Source organism: Nannobrachium achirus, assembly GCF_963921795.1.
Source record: "Nannobrachium achirus genome assembly, chromosome: 5".
Lineage (NCBI taxonomy): Eukaryota > Metazoa > Chordata > Actinopteri > Myctophiformes > Myctophidae > Nannobrachium > Nannobrachium achirus.
Window position 1 is genome coordinate 60,130,077 of NC_137814.1, and position 14,764 is coordinate 60,144,840.

The 14,764-nt window shown below is 45.8% G+C and overlaps 1 protein-coding gene across 1 annotated transcript; it reads left to right on the top strand.

The window, feature by feature from the left end:
• Positions 1-12,216: 12,216 nt before the first annotated feature.
• LOC308285232 (putative nuclease HARBI1) lies at positions 12,217-13,134 on the top strand (the record flags this gene model as incomplete). The annotated part of the gene is made up of 1 exon (XM_080725951.1): positions 12,217-13,134. One exon carries the CDS (start codon positions 12,217-12,219, stop codon positions 13,132-13,134), a length of 918 nt encoding a protein of 305 aa, XP_080582077.1.
• Between the last annotated feature and the right edge of the window lie 1,630 nt (positions 13,135-14,764).

Genomic DNA, 14,764 nt, shown 5'->3' on the forward strand with positions numbered 1-14,764 from the left:
CCAAACACTTGATACATTTGGACCATTCATGCCTCACATTTAATGATCAAATGATTTTGAGTGCATGCCACTATTAGACAAAACAAATAATAAAATAAAATAAAACTCATTCAGTAAAAAAAGAAAAAAAAACTATAGAAATCAGAACAATCACATCAATAATCTGTAAATCGGGCTATAAACACTATATGTACATTATATTAATTATAAGTATGGTCATTGAGGGTAGGCTAGTGCTAAGGTACTATAGGCTAAGGTGGAGCCTGGAAAGGTGTGAGTCTTCACTTCAGACCACGGTGGAAGCTAGGGAGTGAGTCAGTTCAAAGCTACTGTATATGGATAATCAGATTGTTGGTGTTAAATATAAGGAGGCGACATGATTCGTTGCAGGCTGGTGGACTATTGGTGATCTGTTGTAAAGTGTTGTTGTAGGTGGACATGACACTCTGAATCACCCAGACTGAATCATTCCAATGAGGACTTTTTTTGTTCATTTTATTGATGCAAGTAAAGACATTAGAAGAAGAAAACCATCCTTTCCATTCCTGTAGAGCCACTGTCTGCTGGTAAAGCTGTACTATGCTCCTTTCTTTTGTAGTGAATTACAGTGTTATGTTGTCCAGTCTCTATGTTAATACAATAGAACTAGTACATCTGTATGGTACAGTATGCTAATACTCTACCGTTGGACACAACTGGTTTACAGGTAAAACATTCTCCCCTGAGCAAGCAGGCAGGCTCTGTTAGATAAGTGTTTAAAAATGTCTTGCACAGGAGACCCGGGTTGGAATCCGGGGTAGAACAGGAAAGTTACAGAGTGCAGCTTTAACGTCTTGTCTCTTCATTCCTTCAGTTTAGTTACAGACATAGAAAAGCAGGATGCTGGATACACACACACTTAGCATAGATAACGCATGCACAAATTCACACACACACACCCACCCGCACACACACACACACACACACACACACACACACACACACACACACACACACACACAGTGACACACACACACACACTTTAAATACATAAATTATTTTATGTAGCGTTTTGTGTTCATTCATTAGCCGACTAAAGGGGAACACACACTGGATGCGGAGGCGGCGCGGAGGCGGCGCGTCAAAACATACAGCCCCATTATTTTCAATGAACTAACCCACACCGGCGCCGATACGCCACTGTTCTATTTTCCCAGCGTTGCCGCGCGTTGAACATGTTCTCCCATGGTTTTCCCCACCGGGGGAAATGGATGTGCTGTGTGGCAGCGCGCCGCATCCAGTTGGGGTTACCGCCGGCACTTCACGTGCGTCGATACCGCGACGTGACGCTGAGCAGCCGTCCGCGTTCAGTGTGTGCTCCCCTTAAGACTCTAGTCTTAGTCGGCTAAAGACTCTAGTCTTAGTCGGCTAAATATCAAAATGACTAAATACATGTGTTATTAAAAAGAAGTCACAATCAGCATTGGTCTGACTAAGTCTAAGACTAATATACAGACTAAGCAGACAAATGATATGTTCATTGTTAACCTGGTATCCTATAGTTTAAATGTAAATAATGTTATTTTTATAGTATATTGTTCAGACTGATGATGGGTTATTGGTTTACCTAGTTTACTGAGGCACCACACTGTCTCTCTGCATTTTTTTTTTTTCATAATTTTTATCCCATGATTTTGTAACCCATTTTCACCCAGTGCCAATTGCCTATGTAATCCTGCTCTCCCTCTGCCGCGCTTGGGGAGACAACGGACTGACCTTATGCTTCCTTCTATGCATGAGGAGTTATTTTTCCCCGGTTTGAACGTAGTGCGTGGAAGGAACATGTTATTCCAACCGTTCCCCTCCATCAGGTGCCCTGTCTGGCCAGGGGGATGCAGTATAGAGACCAGGATTACTGCATGTTTTTGTGAGGGTGTCTCTCTGCATTCTATGTATGTGTTTACTTTGATTATTTTATGTTGCTCTGCTAAATGCCTAAATTGTAAATCTACTGTGTGTGTGTGTGTGTGTGTGTGTGTGTGTGTGTGTGTGTGTGTGTGTGTGTGTGTGTGTGTGTGCGCAACTGCGCATGATAGCACACGTGCATGTTGAGGTGTGTGTGCGTACATGTGTAATCTCTATGTTATTGTTGTGAGGGCATCAGCTGGCTTCTTGCAGACAGATGGATGTACAGTCTTACAGGCCTGGTCGTCCCAATGGTGTTTGCCTGTTAAACAAACACAAAAACCAGAGTCGTTAAAGAATAGTTAAGCCGTACACGATAGGGAGTTCCAATAGAAAAATATAAGCCTCGTGTACAATATAGGCTCGAAGTACACGCGAGCGTACACGCCCCCATAGTTATAATGGGGCGTGTACGCTTGCAACAGGGTGTCGTGTACGGCACCTGTGCCGACTACAGTTTCCCAATGTAGGGCAGCAGAGAGCCATATGGTCCGTGGTGGTTCTCAAAGTGAGGTCGGAGGACCCTCAGAGGGACACTGTGGGCTTGTCAAGTGGTCCGTGGTGGTTCTCAAAGTGAGGTCGGAGGACCCTCAGAGGGACACTGTGGGCTTGTCAAGTGGTCCGTGGTGGTTCTCAAAGTGAGGTCGGAGGACCCTCAGAGGGACACTGTGGGCTTGTCAAGTGGTCCGTGGTGGTTCTCAAAGTGAGGTCGGAGGACCCTCAGAGGGACACTGTGGGCTTGTCAAGTGGTCCGTGGTGGTTCTCAAAGTGAGGTCGGAGGACCCTCAGAGGGACACTGTGGGCTTGTCAAGTGGTCCGTGGTGGTTCTCAAAGTGAGGTCGGAGGACCCTCAGAGGGACACTGTGGGCTTGTCAAGTGGTCCGTGGTGGTTCTCAAAGTGAGGTCGGAGGACCCTCAGAGGGACACTGTGGGCTTGTCAAGTGGTCCGTGGTGGTTCTCAAAGTGAGGTCGGAGGACCCTCAGAGGGACACTGTGGGCTTGTCAAGTGGTCCGTGGTGGTTCTCAAAGTGAGGTCGGAGGACCCTCAGAGGGACACTGTGGGCTTGTCAAGTGGTCCGTGGTGGTTCTCAAAGTGAGGTCGGAGGACCCTCAGTGGGACACTGTGGGCTTGTCAAGTGGTCCGTGGTGGTTCTCAAAGTGAGGTCGGAGGACCCTCAGAGGGACACTGTGGGCTTGTCAAGTGGTCCGTGGTGGTTCTCAAAGTGAGGTCGGAGGACCCTCAGAGGGACACTGTGGGCTTGTCAAGTGGTCCGTGGTGGTTCTCAAAGTGAGGTCGGAGGACCCTCAGAGGGACACTGTGGGCTTGTCAAGTGGTCCGTGGTGGTTCTCAAAGTGAGGTCGGAGGACCCTCAGTGGGACACTGTGGGCTTGTCAAGTGGTCCGTGGTGGTTCTCAAAGTGAGGTCGGAGGACCCTCAGAGGGACACTGTGGGCTTGTCAAGTGGTCCGTGGTGGTTCTCAAAGTGAGGTCGGAGGACCCTCAGAGGGACACTGTGGGCTTGTCAAGTGGTCCGTGGTGGTTCTCAAAGTGAGGTCGGGGGACCCTCAGAGGGACACTGTGGGCTTGTCAAGTGGTCCGTGGTGGTTCTCAAAGTGAGGTCGGAGGACCCTCAGAGGGACACTGTGGGCTTGTCAAGTGGTCCGTGGAGGTCGGGGGACCCTCAGAGGGACACTGTGGGCTTGTCAAGTGGTCCGTGGTGGTTCTCAAAGTGAGGTCGGAGGACCCTCAGAGGGACACTGTGGGCTTGTCAAGTGGTCCGTGGTGGTTCTCAAAGTGCCCACAGTGTCCCTCTGAGGGTTCATGTAAAACTTAAAACTATTGCCCGTGTACACAGTGGTTAATCGCATGTGCAAGGATCTACAGAGCTGGCTGGAGCATGGAGCAGCCTGGTGGAGTCTGGTGCAGTCCTGTCTACCCTGGTCTGCCATTAAAGTCACTGTAATGGCCTGGTGGAGTCATCTAACTACCCCCCTTCCCTGGTCTATACTCCTATTGGGCAGGACTGGGCTGGACTTAGGTTTGCTGGAGTCTATTGGGCTCTGGTAGGCTGTATTGGGCTCTGGTGTGCCGTGTTGTGCTGTGATGGGCTCTGTTGGGCTACACGAGACAGTACAGTACTAAAGCCTGAACATGTTCATGTAAAACTATTGGCTGTGTACACAAAGTCATGTAAAACTATTGCCCGTATACACAGGGGTTAACAATAGTTAAGCCGTACACGATAGGGAGTTCCAATAGAAAAATATAAGCCTCGTGTACAATATAGGCTCGAAGTACACGCGAGCGTACACGCCCCCATAGTTATAATGGGGCGTGTACGCTTGCAACAGGGTGTCGTGTACGGCACCTGTGCCGACTACAATTTCCCAATGGAGGGCAGCAGAGAGCCATTTGTTGAGATCTAATAGGCCCATCCACATGTTTTACAGATCTAATTGGCCCATCCACATGATTTGTAGATCTAATTCCATCAGCAGTTCCATACCATGATTTGTAGCTCTAAATCCATCACCTGTCACATCCACATGATTTGTAGATCTAATTCTAAAACCAGTCACATCCACATGATTTGTAGATCTAATTCTAAAACCAGTCACATCCACATGATTTGTAGATCTAAACCATACCACAATTTGTAGCTCTAAATATATCACCTGTCACATCCACATGATTTGTAGATCTAATTCTAAAACTAGTCGCATCCCCATGATTTGTAGATCTAATTCCATCGGCAGTTCCATACCATAACCTGTAGCTCTAAATCTATCACCTGTCACAAAGGCTCTGGTGGGCTGTTTTGGGCTCTGGTGGGCTGTGCTGGGCTCTGGTAGGCTATACAGGGCAGTACTGTAGTATAGCCTAGACATGTTCATGTCAAACTATTGGCCGTGTACACTAAGGCATGTAGAAACTAGGGCCCGTGTACACAGTGGATAATCCCATCAACGAGGAGCTACAGGACTGGCGGTAGCCTTGAGCAGCCCGGTGGAGACTGCTGGAGTCTGGTGCAGTCCTGTGCACCCTGGTCTGGCCTATAACAGCCGGATCCAGCCTACTGTAGGCTAGTGAAGCCATCTAAGCTCTCCACTTCCCTAATCTATTCTCCCACTGTGCTGGACTTGGATGTGCTGGGCTGTGCTGGACTCTATCAGGCTCTGGTGGGCTGTTTTGGGCTCTGGTGGGCTGTGCTGGGCTCTGGAAGGCTATAATAATGGGCTCTGGTGGGAATTAGATCTACAAATCATGGGGATGTGAATGGTTTTAGAATTAGATCTACAAATCATGTGGATGTGACTGGTTTTAGAATTAGATCTGCAAATCATGTGGATGTGACAGGTGATGGATTTAGAGCTACAAATTGTGGTATGGTTTAGATCTACAAATCATGTGGATGTGACTGGTTTTAGAATTAGATCTACAAATCATGTGGATGTGACTGGTTTTAGAATTAGATCTACAAATCATGTGGATGTGACAGGTGATGGATTTAGAGCAACAAATCATGGTAGGGAACTGCTGATGGAATTAGATCTACAAATCATGTGGATGGGCCAATTAGATCTGTAAAACATGTGGATGGGCCTATTAGATCTCAACAAATGGCTCTCTGCTGCCCTCCATTGGGAAATTGTAGTCGGCACAGGTGCCGTACACGACACCCTGTTGCAAGCGTACACGCCCCATTATAACTATGGGGGCGTGTACGCTCGTGTGTACTTCGAGCCTATATTGTACACGAGGCTTATATTTTTCTATTGGAACTCCCTATCGTGTACGGCTTAACTATTGTTATTATCACAGTGGCTTTTTCCTTGACCTTTCGAGTTAGGAGTCTCGTAGAGACACGAGACCGGGTTTGTTGGATTCAGCGTCAAAAAGTAAGTCAGAATAAGTGTATTTTATCCAAAAGAATGTGTAATCGTGTTGGTGGCGTGCAAATTTCGTGTCTTTTTCGCAATCGTAAAGGGTTCAAATTGTCGGAGAGACACGAAACCCATTCCATCGGATCAGGCATCCTTCAAATATGAAAAGTGTTTCCTGCGTGAAACAAACGTTTTTTTTTTAGATTTTTTTATTGATTTTAAGGACAAAAATCCGGGTTTCTGTGTCTTTTTCGCAATCGTAAAGGGTTCAAAGTGTCGGAGAGACACGAAACCCATTCCATCGGATCAGGCATGCTTCAAATATGAAATGTGTGTCCGGCCTAAAACAAAACATATTTTTTAGATTTTTTTACTCATTTTAAGGACAAAGGGCCCGTTTTGACGCCTAAAACGACCCTTTCCCTTGACCGTTCGAGTTAGGAGTGCCGTGTACACAGGATCTACAGAGATGGCTGGAGTATGGAGCAGCCTGGTGGAGTCTGGTGCAGTCCTGTGCACCCTGGTCTGGCCTATTCAAGCCGGATCCAGCCTACTGTAGGCTAGTGAAGCCATCCAACCTCTCCACTTCCCTAATCTATTCTCCCACTGTGCTGGACTTGGATGTGCTGGGCTGTGCTGGACTGGACTCTATCAGGCTCTGGTGGGCTGTTTTGGGCTCTGGTGGGCTGTGCTCTGGTAGGCTATACAGGGCAGTACTGTAGTATAGCCTAGGCATGTTCATGTAAAACTATTGGCCGTGTACACTAAGGCATGACTTCTATGTAAACCATACTATATGGACAGTTTTTTTCTGCATGTCACTATGATGGAAAGCATCTTCAGCCTCACAATAACCATATTGAGTTACCACATGATTTTGTGTGCACGCCACAGCCAATAGTTTTACATGAATATTTCTAAGCTATAGTACAGTACTGCCCCATACAGCCTAACAGAGCCCAGCAAAGCACAGCACAGCCCACCAGAGCCCAATACAGCCCACAGGAGCCCAATAGAGCTCCAGTACACCTAAGTCCAGCCCAGTCCTGCCAAGTAGGAGTATAGACCAGGGAAGGGGGGTAGTTAGATGTCTCCACCAGGCCATTACAGGCTGGACCTGGCTTGAATAGGCCAGACCAGGGTGCACAGCACTACACCAGACACATCACTGTGACATCACAGGTGCTATCATAGGTGACATCACCTATGTAAAAGTCCATATATGGGTATTCCCAGAATCCCTTTTATGCCCATGTATGAAGATCCCTGATGTCATTGATATATACTATATCACTGGCCAGATGGCCAAGACATGGCCCATATCTGTGTGGCTGGTTCAGACAGGGATCTCCATGTATGGGCATAAAAGGGATGTACTATATACAGTACATGGATCTCCATATATGGGTAACTGGTCCGATATACATCACTGGCCAAATGGCCAAGAATTGGCGCGACCTTGGCAAGGTCGCATGTCGCCCTGAGGCGTCTTACTAGTAATAAACATTATTGGTAGAGCACCTTTCATGACATGAAATGCTTAACAAGGCTGTACTTGGTCTCCACTTATGTTTTACTTCTACATCAAACCTCTTTGCCTAAAATAGCCGGACTGCAAGCTCAAGCTTGTAGATCTGCTATTTCCCTCAGAATAGGGGTGTAATGTACACCGTTCCCGTCACACAAAGATTCTGTTACAACAGAACTAAAGACGTTCCTATCACACATTCTGTTACAACAGGGCCCCCTGCAGTAGCTCTGAGGACCCCCTAGGGGTGCCGGACCCCCTATTGAAGACCCCTGACCTATCCCATAAATGGTAATGGTGCATTTATATAGCACTTTTATCCAAGGCACTTTACATAGATTGTGCACTACATTCACCCATTCACACACACATTCATTACATTCACCCATTCACACACACACACATTCATACAGCGATGGCAGAGGAAACCATGCTTGGCACCAACCTGCTCATCAGGAGCAGTTAGGGGTTCAGAGTCTTGCTCAAGGACTCTTCGACATTAACTCAGGGGGAGCCCGGGATCGAACTGGGAACCCTTCGTGTTCTAAAGACGGACCAACATACTATTATGAGTGTGGGCAGATGTAAACAGGCATACAAGACAACACTATGTGGTGTTTCTAGTTCATGGCAGGGCCGCTCCATTTGGTTCCATTAGTACACTCTGAGTTACATATACCCATATTAGGGTCCATTTGGTTCCATTAGTACACTCTGAGTTACATATACCCATATTAGGGTCCATTTGGTTCCATTAGTAGGGTCCATTTGGTTCCATTAGTACACTCTGAGTTACTTATACCCATATTAGTGTCCATCTACACCAGAACATGCCTAGGCTATACTACAGTACTGCCCTGTATAGCCTACCAGAGCCCAGCCCAGCCCACCAGAGCCAAAAACAGCCCACCAGAGCCTGATAGAGTCCAGCACAGCCCAGCACATCCAAGTCCAGCACAGTGGGAGAATAGATTAGGGAAGTGGAGAGTTTAGATGGCTTCACTAGCCTACAGTAGGCTGGATCCGGAGCAATAGCTTGTAGATCGGCTAATTGAGTATTTTCCATATTTCTTTTCCCGGTGGCGCTGGGGTCCCTGGGGGTCCCTGGAGCTCCAGGGGTCCCTCGGGGCCCAGGCGGTGGCCCTGCCGCTGGGGACCCCCTGGGTGCCGTCCCCGTCTCTCCCGGTCGCTCCGGGGCCGAGTTAAAGCCTTTTTAGCGGACTGCAGTTGCAGGGGTCTGCCAATAGGTGGCGCTCTATGAACGGCCGTCTCCGGGCCGCGAGGCGGACGCGTGGGTACCGGCCCCAGCTCTCCCGGTCGGTCCTAGATCGAGTTACAGCATTTTATTTGCGCTGCAGTGGCGGGGGGTCCTCCACTAGGGGCGCGACCTGGTGCGTCGTTCCGGAGCACCAGGAGTCGTGGTCCCCGGGAATTCCCTGTGAGCAGCCCCTTTGGGGGGATCATTTGGTCATTTTTTAGCTTTTTGGCGGTGGTCCCCGGGGGTCCCCGGAACTCCAGGGGGTCCCTGGCTACTCTGCAGTCCCAGGCTGAGGCCCCAAAGTCGGACAGGAGCGGAGGTGGTCCCTGATCGGTAGTCCCCGGACTCTGCAGTCCGAGGCCAAGGCCCCAGAAACCCCTCAGGGACCCAGAGAGGTCCCCGAACCACACTTTGGGAACCAGCCAAGGACCCCTTTGAAACCCTGTAGGGCCCCCCAGAGGTCCCCGAACCACACTTTGGGAACCAGCCATGAATGTACTAGGCTGTTGTGAACCAGCCATGGAAACCCTGGGGGTCCCCAAACCACACTTTGGGAACCAGCCAGGGACCCCCTGGAAACCCGGGGTCCCCACCAGGCTGCTCAAGGCTCCCGCCAGTCCTGTAGCTCCTCGTTGATGGGATTATCCACTGTGTACACGGGCCCTAGTTTTTAGTCATGAACATGCCTAGGCTATACTACAGTACTGCCCTGTAAGTTAGGCGATGAGCATATGCTATTCCTTTGGTCTTGGTTGCAAACACACCAACAAAACACAGTAAGTCCAAATGGAAAACAAACACACTTTGCTCTGAGCTCAAACATGCTTCTCTCCTAGTGAACTCCAAAGAAAGACTGAGGCCACTTGGCAGGAGGCACTGATCAAAAGACAGGCACTAATTGACCACACCTGGCTTGGTGACCTGATTGGTAGGCAGGTGATGGTTGGTGTAGTAGTGTGTTGACAGCAAGGCTTATACAGGCCAACCAAACTGTGTCCCTGGCAGGTGCTTGTAGATCTGCGAGGTGCTTGTAGATCTGCTGTATTGGGTTGAGCCCCCCTCACCCAAAAATATTTATGGAATAAATACATTAAATATATATGAATACGTGAAGGACAACTGCCTACATGCGGATTACTTTGAATATGGATGGACAGAAGTTTTAGATTTTTACAATATGTTTGGAGCGATTTATTACAGATTTTATGCCCCTCACAAGTTTGGATCATGCACTGTACACGGGAAATAGATTGTGATTCTGTCTGTACACGGTGGGCTGTTCCAATAGCTTTGAAAATAGCCTGCCACACTGTGGACATGTGCTTGAACTGCAAGATTCCTAGCAGTTATAATAAGGAACACATAAAAAGGAATAAAAGATCATCCAGACGGCTGATGGGCGATCAAGTGGCGTCCATACGTAGATGGGGTCCCAGAGAACATGCAAAGCCCACCCACTTATTTTTCACGCCCACAGGATCCATATGGTGGGCCATGGAAATTTGGTGCCGTACACCAGCAATAGCACTGGTTGTCGTGTACGCAAATATCGATAGGGGTAAGTATAGAAAAGGGGAACAGACATAATACAGTATACAGAGTCGAACCAAAGGAGACTTTTGGATTGAACTGAAGGAGACTTGTGACTTAGGCCCCGGCTACACGGAGCTGGATTGTTGCTGGATTGTTGATATCTAGACACTTTTTTGTGCTGTTGGGGCATGTAGCCACACGAAGCTGGATAGTTTGGCAGTGAATCTGGATAGTTTTCAATCCGGATAAATAAGTGGAGACACTGAAAACTATCCGCTTCACTGGATCCGTGTAGTCAAGATAGGCGGATATTTCTGAAGACAATGACATCACCGTAATCTTCGCGCATGCCCATTGATTCTTTTGGCATTCGCTGTAGTGTTCTTCCAGAACAGAAGATGGCAGCAATGCACCAAAAAGATGGGTGCCAACCGTCCTCAAAAAAGAAGAAGCTCTTGTCAGTGAGCATGCGCCAACAACAGCAGCAACAACTTCAAAACAAATAACCTCGCGTTTTGAAGAGTTTATTAGAAGTTTGCATAGGAAAAAGGTACAGTTTCATGACGGTACAGTTCACTGGTACAAGGTCAACTAAGGAGATCCTAGAAAAGCACTTGGCTTATTTCCAACCATCATCAGGCTTTATACAGAACGTCACAACAACGCAGAGTCGCCGCCGACTCATCATCATCATCATCACAACAAACATGACGCCTTCCAAGCTTTTTACTTTTTTCCTTTCCCTTCTGGGACTTTTGGGAGTGCTCCAAATTAACATGGCACTGCTGCACCAACTCCACCACTTCAATGGGACGAGAAGGCGTATGATGCGCACCATATTGCTGACCGGTCCACAGCGTCCGCGGTTCAAAGCCCGCAAGCGGCGGCAGTTTTGGGTCAGACCTGGTCGAACCAGCCTCTGGTGGGACAATTTCGTGGCAGGGTTAGTGGTTGAGGAGGAGTGGAAGGAAAACTTCCGCATGTCGAAACCATCACTCGTTGCTTTGGCAGAGTGTCTCCGTCCTTACATCGAAGGTAGGCTATGCCTTACACACAGTAGGCCTATGTCTCTGTATGTTTTCACTATTGTTTGTATTTCTTTAGCTGATAAAGTCTGTATATGGGTCTTCCCCATGCTAGCTTGCAGTGGATATTTGTTGTCTCAATGCCATATTTGCCACGGACAAATGAAACTCATAAATAGCTAGTACTGAATGACCATAACAGGTATATATCACTCTGAGAGTGTACAAATGCAACCAAAAAGGGTACATTTTGTTCCATTTATACCCCCATAACTGTCTCAGAGTGACTCTCAGAGTTATGGGGGTACAAATGAAACCAAATGGACCCCCATAACTCTTGCGTGTACAAATGGGTATTTGTACCCCCATAACTAGGGGTCTATTTGGTTCCATTTGTACCCCCATAACTATGGATAAAGTTATGGGGGTACAAATGGAACCAAATCCATTTGGAGGGTCCGTTTGGTTCCATAGAGTTATGGGGGTACAAATGGAACCTATTTGTACACTCTCAAGAGTTATGGGGGTCTTTGCAAATAAAACATTTGAGAACCACTAGTTATAGATAGATACCTTTATTATCCCAAGGGGGAAAATGTGTTGCTCAGAGGCAGCACAGCAGTATAATGTTATTTACAAAGTTACAGAGAAGTATGAAAAAGAAAACAACAAGAACAGAGTACAGTAAGTACAGTAAGAGCAAGGTACAACAGGAAAGGGAACGAATAATATATATAGTATATACATAGTGTCTTAAAGCATAAACTATCAAAATAATACAGTGCCCAAATCAAAGTGACCATAACAGTCAATACTAAAAAACTAACACAACCTAATAGTGCAAAAAACTAGCAACTAGCAAAATAGAATAAAAATAAACAAGAAAAGGTGATGCATGGGATTCCTAATATGCCATAGTGTCATACATGCACACGTGTGTATGGAAATATTGATGACCCCTGCTGTATAGCACTTTGGTTGTTTTTAAAATGTGTTTTATAAATAAATGTGATTTGATTTTGATTTGAAGGGGAAACAACGGTGATGAGAGCTCCAGTGGACGTGTTGAAGAAGGTGGCCTGTACCTTGTACTACCTGAGTGACCAAGGGAGGCAGCGGAAGACGGCAAACTCCTTTGGCTTGTCGAAACAGTGCGTCTCCAACATCGTGAGGGAGGTCTGTACAGCCATAACTGTCCATCTAGGCCCCCAGTACATCAGGCTGCCCTTCACAGAACCTGAAGCTGAAGAACTCGTTAGCCAGTTTCAACATGCCCATGGTATACCACAGTGCTTGGGAGCAGTTGATGGCACACACATCGAGATCAGACAGCCCATGGACAACTCTGTGGAATATATCAACAGAAAAGGGAGATACACCCTCAACGTACAAGGCACGTGTAATTATAATTTCCAGTTTATGGATGTGGTTGTCAAATGGCCTGGGAGCGTTCACGATGCTCGTGTGTTTGCGAATTCAAAATTAAATTATTATTTCAAGACTGGTCGCATCCCTGCCCTGAAAAAGAGGATTGTGGAGGAGGAAGACCCCATCCCTATATTCCTACTTGGGGACCCGGCCTACCCATTAATGCCTTTCCTCATGAAGGAATATGCCAGCGGTGGGTGCAACCCTCAACAACAGTACTTTGGCATGTGTCTTTGCAGCGGACGAATGGTCATTGAATGTGCTTTTGGGCGATTGAAGGCCAGGTTTGGAGCGCTTCAGAAGAAACTGGACATCAACCTGAATGACCTCCCTTACGTCATCTATGCTTGTTTTGTTCTCCATAACTATTGTGAGGTCTGCAAGGAGACCATTGATGACCACAGTGTGACGTTAGCTCGCGAATCTGACAGTGCATTCCAGCCTCCCATGCAGAACAACCAGTACAGAACAGACTGCAATGAGGCTGAGGGAAAGAGGGTCAGGAGGGTCTTGACAAAATACCTTGATCCTTAAAACCTTTATTTTATTTTTTATTTTTTTTCATTTCATTTTTTCAATATACATGTTATTATTTACTTTGTAAGCACAACACATCTCTTCTGGGATGGCAACTGGCCCCTGGCAACAAACTTATTTCAGATGGATTATGGCCAAATTATAATAATTTTGGGGGTCCTTTACATGAAAAGGTTTGAGAACCACTGAAGGCTGTAGGAACAGCCTTTTTTTTTTTTTTTATTTTACTATTACTACTTCTTTACTACTTCTTCTGAGGAGCCGAATCAAACAAAATGGAATGCCTCAGCTCCTACTGTACTTTACAAGTGTTTATCAGGGTGTGAGGTCCCACTATTTTTTACTATTACTACTTACTTATTATTACTACTTACTATTACTACTTACTACTACTTACTACTTAATATTACTACTTTTACTATTACTACTTAATGCACACTAATGTGTGCATTGCAAGAATGTTTTCTCACTCAACAGTAAACAAACCAACATAAAATTTAAGTGTATAGAGGGTATCTGCACATTTCTTAAGTAACAATTTAAGGACTTTTTAATCCCTCTAAAATGACAAATTAAAATTGTCTAAAATTAGAGGCAGAAGTTGTGAAAATAGCCGATCTACATGCTCACAACGCCTTCTTCTGAGGAGCCGAATCAAACAAAATGGAATGCCTCAGCTCCTACTGTACTTTACAAGTGTTTATCAGGGTGTGAGGTCCCACTATTTTTTACTATTACTACTTACTTATTATTACTACTTACTATTACTACTTACTACTACTTACTACTTAATATTACTACTTTTACTATTACTACTTAATGCACACTAATGTGTGCATTGCAAGAATGTTTTCTCACTCAACAGTAAACAAACCAACATAAAATTTAAGTGTATAGAGGGTATCTGCACATTTCTTAAGTAACAATTTAAGGACTTTTTAATCCCTCTAAAATGACAAATTAAAATTGTCTAAAATTAGAGGCAGAAGTTGTGAAAAGAGCCGATCTACATGCTCACAACGCCTCGCAACACGAGACGTTGTGAGCATGCAGATCTGCTATTTTCACAATAGAAACGGTGGTATAAAATATGTAATGCCTCAACTCTTAGTGTTCATCACGGTGGGGGGGTCCCTGGTTAAAATATGATTATTTTGGGGGTTGCGAGCCGAATCAAACAAAATGGAATGCCTCAGCTCCTACTGTACATTACAAGTGTTGTGCTGAATGTTATGATACATGTCCGTTTTTTCTTTTCTGATGTTTTCACACAGATGTGAAAGTATTGTAATGCTACACTATAATATACATTTTTCCTTGTAACTTCTCTGAACAGTTTTTCCAAGGCAACTTATTTGTGATTGAAACAAAATAAAGTAAATTTGGCATTGAAAACCCTTTTTTTATTCGTGTGTACAGACTGTCAACTGTTGTGGTAATAGCAATGCAACAAAACTAAACAGGCATTTAGTGCAAAATGACTTATAACAGTCTCACTCTCCATCCACATGGGATAGGCTATGTAAACAGTACATTTTACTTTAACACTATATATTCAATGCAGTCTTTGTTCAACGCAAGTGCAACTGAACGCAAGTAACTGAAGTTTTATTCCAAAGAACTGTAA